Here is a 6,248-nt window from a genome sequence, read left to right on the forward strand (position 1 = left end):
AACAAATTTAGGAGAGGGGGATGTGGAAATTGAGGCTAGCCCGTTGCCTTTGCCCGGGCTTTGCCGCCTTTTCTGCCGTTCTCATGTCCCGACATGTCTGCTCTCCTTTGCTGTCTGCCATGGTGGGAGAGCGGAGTGACGTTTAACTCCCTCACCTGGAAGCGGATGTTGGCTGTGGCGCCGCGCGCGGGGACTCCCGGGTGGTTTTCGCGCGCTGCATTGGGAGCGGCCAGATACTCTCCGGGACAGCAAATGGTGAGTCACGCTATCTTTTCCGTCCGTCGACTCCCGTCCCTCGGGGCTCGTCGGACTTCGCTGACGGTGCCTCGCGCCCGAGGTGAACGCTCACTGTTTGTGTCCCCGCTGCGTACGCATGGCCGAGGGCGGTACGGTGTCCTAGTGCGTGGCCTAGTTACGCCGACCCGTCTCCCTCTGAAGCCAACGCGAGCGCCTTTGCCCTCGCTCGAGCAACCGGGCCTTTGTCCTGGTGTCTCCGTGGATCACCTTTACCGCGGAGACGTGCTCGTGTCACCCTGTGTAGTACTTTTGTGCCCGTGGCGTGGATAAGCCTATTTGCTTTCCCGCCACGTCTTTTGCAACGGGCTGTACTGCGTTTGGTGTTACCACAATAAACTGTTGCGACTTGGAGCTGTGTCGTGTTCTCGCCACGGCGACGGTTAACGCGTGCCCTGTGGCTCGCTAAGACCGGACCCACGCTGGTGGCCGAACTCCTTCGGGATACGTGTACACCACAAGTTCCATGCGGCGAACCAACATGGCGGCTTGAGAGACGTCAGTACAAGTCATCTAATGTGTGACGTTACTGGTGTCGTTGCAGGCCTGTGTCGAGGGGCGCCCCTAACGACGTCAAGCATTCGCCGCCACGCCTCGGTGAACTGTCGGAGTTCCCTCTATTGGGCGACTCTGCGGTGAGAAGGTTGTCGGTGCCAATGTACGACGAAGAAGGCATCATCGAGTTAGTACGTGAGATGTACGGCTTCGTCCGTCTAAAGAGGTATCCGAGCGAGAGCGCTTGCTTCCTCAAGGACGACGAGGCCAGGTAATGACCTATGGGGATCAGGGCGTGTTGTTGAAAAAGTTAGTACATCGTAATAACTAAGATAGTGCCAGTGAAAAAAATTAAGAAATAATTAACAATAAGACACATGCGTACGCGTATGTCCAGACACTGGTACTTGTCTCCAATGAGCTTCGCGTGGGCAGTGCCTCGCGCCGCTCCTGCATTTAGGGGGACGATTAGTCGAAGAGGTTCAGCGTTAGTTATCTGACTTCAGAGATACCTTGCACTTCTTTTCAGTGGTGAAGAATATTAATCCATCATTTTTAAAAGGAAACGCTTGAATTAAAATTGGAGAACGTGGAGGGGTCCTGCCTCTCTTGTTTTTAGTAGGTACTATCATCACATGAACACGGTCACATCATAAATACTGCTAATTTGTGCTCCCAGTGGTCGCGCTAATTTCTTCTAATCAGTGATATGAGGTGAACGAAAGGCACCGAAGAGAGGGGTTGTGGTTGCCGGCGCATGCTTTGGGGAGAGGGCAATCTCTCCTTTTTCTTATTTTTGCATCCGCCATTCCGAGATAGTGGCTGCTGGCGATGAGGGTGATGGTGCGCGCACTCGTCATATGAAGAGCGAATTCGGTAAAAAGTGGTTCAGTCAGGTTACCGAGAGCGCAGGCCAGCTCCGGCCGCCTCGCACGGCACGGTAAGGACAATATTTTGAAGCCATGCCAGCCAGCGCTCCACTGGTGCCACCAAGAACCACAACTGACGGAGAGAGAGAGAGAGAGTATTAGTAGTACATTAAAGAGAAAGTTTGCTAGGTGTATTGTCGTAGTAGTAGTGTGATTCTTGAAGTAAAAGAAAAAGGCATAGAGTATCCTACAATACTTACTAGAGAGAACTCTGGCGCTAGTGTCTATGGGAGCTGCAACGCACGGCGCTTCAGTGAGCATGGGAATGATGGGTAGTACACACATTTTTCTAATCTTCGTACTTCTCGCCTGCTTTTGGCTCCGTATGTGTTCATGTGGCTTGGAGCTGTTTTCTTACAAAACAAGTATTAGCAAATGTTCAGCGGTTGCACTTCACCATTTTATTGTTTTAGACTTACTTTCCAAATCGGCTCACGAAGTTCACTAGGGTTCAATCTTTTTTTGAAAATAAAACCTAAACACAGCAATAAACGAAGCCGCAAGTATGATTCGCCACCCTCAAGTACGAAGACTAGGCAAATGTGTGTACTACTACAGAGGCTAGAACGCTCTAGTGATACCCATCATTCCCATGGTCGCTAAACAAACGCAGCGCCAAAGTGCTCTGTAGTTAATTTTGAGAAACTCTATGGAAAAAGGCACTAATTTCTGTCTGCCCGTTGGCGACAGAGGCTAAGTGCCTTGTAGGGGTGTGGCCAAGGGGGGATAAAAAGAATGATAGGAAATAGATAAAGAGATAGAGAAGGCAAGCGGCGGAAAATTGAAGGAGATAGGAAAGTGGAGATTCGGTCGAAGCAGTCCAAGGGCGGGGCACCACAATGCAAGAGCTTCACGGCGCCAGGAGACCGCGGAAGGCAAACCTGTCGGCGGGAGCTACGCTGTCGTCGGAGATCGCGAGCGCACGTCCGTTCAGCTTGAAATCATCTGAATGAATCTACCGTCGTCACGTGCACCGTGGTCACGTGTCACAAACGCACTCGCCCTCTTCGCCACCCTCACCACCCAGCAGACGTGCTCCGAGTGTCGCGTTTCAATCGTCGAGGACTGTGCGTGTAACTATAAAGCGGTAACCATGTTTGCCGTTGGCACTCACATTTCGCAGGTACCTGGGTCGGCGCATCAAATGCGCAACAGACGTGTTCAAGGTGGGTGACGTGGTGCGCTTCGATGCCATCCCCAACGAGCGCGGAAAGGGTGTGGCCAAGTGGCGCATCACCACCTTCCACTACATTCAAAGCATTTCAGGATGGGCGCCGCCGAAGCCGTGCAGGTATGCGTACGCAGACATTCTCTGGAACTCGAGTACTGGCTTTGTGCACTTGACAGAGTTCGTTCCCAAAGCTACAGGAGCCTATTATGTGGCTACAAGAGGCGAATATGTACAGAAGATCACTTTTTACAATCATGTTCAGATGCTGTTGTGTGCAGGAGATATTGTGTACAGGAAGTTACCTGTACAATCAGGTACAATAGGTTATTGTGTACTGCAGATTACCTTTACGATCTAGTACGCAAAGTATGTTATCATGTAGAAGAGGTTAGATATAGAATCAGACACAGGAGGTTATGCACAGGAGGCTATGTATGTGAGGTTCCAATTCAGCCTCAGACTATGGGACATATTCCTGATTACTGATCTGTAACCTTTTTCGATGCAATAAATTCGATTGTGATCCTGATAACTGCTCCACAATACGGCTCCCCCTACACCCTTCCACCCCTTTATTTTTCTGGCAGGGACTGGTACAGCAACGGCAGCGACAAAGTGCGCGCACTAACGGGATGCGACGGCGTCGTAGATCGCGTCAAGTCCGAGTACGGCTTCATTCGGCTGGGGCCGCACTCGACGCCCGCTGCGTTCTTTCGGGTGGGCGTCCTTGAGCAGTCCATAGAAAAGAGCATCAAGGACGTCAGCGAGGTGCTCGCCGTCGGTGACCTGGTGCGCTTCGACGCCGAGCTCAACCTCAAAGAAAACACGTCGGCCAAGTGGTGGATCACGTACATTCGCCCAGTCTCGCCGACGCCTGGTTCACTTTCGCGCGAGGACGTCGGCAAATCGTCCGGCGGGGAACATCCTCGAGGCTCGGGCAGGGGGCCTCGCGATGTTGGCGGCCGCGACAGCGATACCGACGACGGTGACAACGTCTCCGACGTCTACCAGAACGCATTGCTGTCGGTGAAACGTGGCGAGAAGAAGGCGCTTCCTTGGAGCTATGCTCGATGTGCAGCTCGTGCCGTGGCTGACGAAGGCGTCCCTGCGGCAGGCACGTCCGCACCGAAGGTGAGACCTACGTCAGTGACGTCGACGACGTCCACCGTGTCCAAGATGATGTCTTTCCTGGCTCGTCCCTCCATTCTAGTGTACTGCAGTGTCAGAGGAATTGTGAAGCGAGTAGACGGCGATGCTGTTGCAGAGTGTGAAGTCAGGGAGACCGGGAGTACGAGGCGGATCAGATTTGGAGAATTCTGCCCCTTATACCGAAATGGGGTGCGGGTGTTAGGCAGCGACGGCGTCAAGTCACTCGGAAAAGGGGACCAGCTGACGCTAGACTATGCTGTGGCCACTGACGTCACTGCCGTGAAGGACGCGGACGTCCACTGCTACCTGGCCTGGCAGGGAGAGCGGCCGTGCGACGTGCCTCACTTAATCGTGGCGCTGCTGAGCCGAGCGCTGAAGGTAGGCTGTGAGGAGAGCGGCGAGAATACTGCCAGGACTGACGCCCCCAGAAACCACGGGAAGTGAGTAACAGCCCCGGCATGCGCACCTGTGTGTGTAAAGCAGCCATAACACCCAATTTTTTATCTTGATCTGAGTTACGTGAGTTAATCCTTGTGCGTTCACAAATAAGCCGGATGAATTTTAGCACGTTGGGTCGAGCACTTAATTCATTACTGAATATTTTTATAAACCCGCGAGTGGCCTGCGAGTCGGGCAACACTGGCGCACTCGCGAGCTGTGAAGTAACAAAGAGCCTGCAGCTGTGCCACCGTCTGCATGCTGGTGAACAATATTGTTTCACGAACAGCCGCGATAGAAATCAAGACGTTTTAGCTTTCATCAGCTTGGCAGTGAAATCGAAATATTTGCGGAGGCTGAAACTTTGACAGAAGACGATGGAGTTTCGCTTCACGAAGCACATGACGTCACACACGCCATGGTAAAACGACGGTAGCCGGTTGTTAGGGGGGGGGGTAGCTGGCGACTTGTAGGGATTATTTTGCCCTTGAATATTCTTTTTCAGTCTACCTTTCATAGATGTTTAGGCGTAATACACATTCTACAAATAATTTTCGCTGAAAAACACAAATTGCTTGGTGACCATGTCATGGTCCCTTAAAACAGCGTTCAATCGCCAAATCATTTGTGCGGAAGCTCAAAGGGGTAGAGGAATGTTCATGAAAAAGAAAATAATAAAATAATCACATCTATAGCGAGGATCTGCATAGGAAACCCGCGTATATAGAAGTCTCAAAAAATCACGACATATCCATGATTCGAATGATCATGAGTGGGCGAAGCTTCGAGGATCATTGGGTAAGCCGTGAATTCCCGTACATTGCCCACACGAACATGCACATTAGTGACAACACGTGTGTACAGCATATACAATGTTGTTTTATTGGTCGTCATAAGGGTCGACTCCGCGAGGGCCTTTAGATGGTGAGAGCGCTTTCACGATTGTTTTTAAAGGACCCCTGACACCAACTTTGGAAACCCGAGATGCTTGTCTTGTTTGGCAGTCATACATGCGGGGCAACCTCCGACGGTTTTTTAGTGGTGAACGTAGCCTAAAATATATTTTAATTTGGTTTTAAAGCAAGGATGCGTGCTCTTCCGAACACTCGTGCAGGTACGATCGGCATTTCCTGTGGTTTTACATATACATTGGCTCCCCTCGTGACATTGCAGAGGTCAAGAGCATTTAGTGGGGCGCGACTGGCCCCCCGGTGAGGACTACAGTTCGTCACCCCTTTCGTTCTGTTGTCGGGCTGCTCTCAAAGTGGTTTAGGCTTCTTACGCAAGGGACGCTTTTTTTGAGGGGGACACGCTCAAAGCGTCCACATAAGTTCATTCTTCACTGCCCGCGGGTCCCCCTATTTGAAAACAGCGCGTTTCAGCGTCACCAGTATAGTGAACTATAATATACTCCGAAGTTTTCGCGCACGAATAGTCTCAGGCGCTGTTCCTCTTTGGAGCGCTAGTTTAATCTTATGGTATTTGTGCGGGTGTTTGGAACGGACGCACGGTCGTTCTGAATTAACGCCGCTAGCATTATTTACACGATGCGTTAGAGTATTTACGATATAATTTCGGCATTATTAAAAGCAAAGCTACCGATTACTGTAAAAAAACTCGCAAACAAAACTTTCGTTGTCAGCGGTTCTTTAATACTCCATGGCAGAAAGTGAATGTGTGGTCTGGGGTGCTCCTGTTCTTCGTCGTATACTCAGTGCCATCGTCATGGCGTATCACGATGGACGGCGGACATGGCACGACCCTGAGGAGCT

General features: G+C 51.2%; 1 protein-coding gene across 1 annotated transcript; it reads left to right on the top strand.

Moving 5' to 3' along the window:
* Positions 1 to 253: 253 nt before the first annotated feature.
* LOC142776405 (uncharacterized) lies at positions 254 to 5,807 on the top strand. The gene is made up of 3 exons (XM_075880025.1): positions 254 to 1,060; positions 2,842 to 3,009; positions 3,477 to 5,807. Exons 1-3 carry the CDS (start codon positions 951 to 953, stop codon positions 4,480 to 4,482), a joined length of 1,284 nt encoding a protein of 427 aa, XP_075736140.1. The 5' UTR covers positions 254 to 950; the 3' UTR covers positions 4,483 to 5,807.
* The last annotated feature ends 441 nt before the right edge of the window (positions 5,808 to 6,248 follow it).

The sequence above is a fragment of the Rhipicephalus microplus genome, chromosome X (genome assembly GCF_043290135.1).
Source record: "Rhipicephalus microplus isolate Deutch F79 chromosome X, USDA_Rmic, whole genome shotgun sequence".
Taxonomy (NCBI): domain Eukaryota; kingdom Metazoa; phylum Arthropoda; class Arachnida; order Ixodida; family Ixodidae; genus Rhipicephalus; species Rhipicephalus microplus.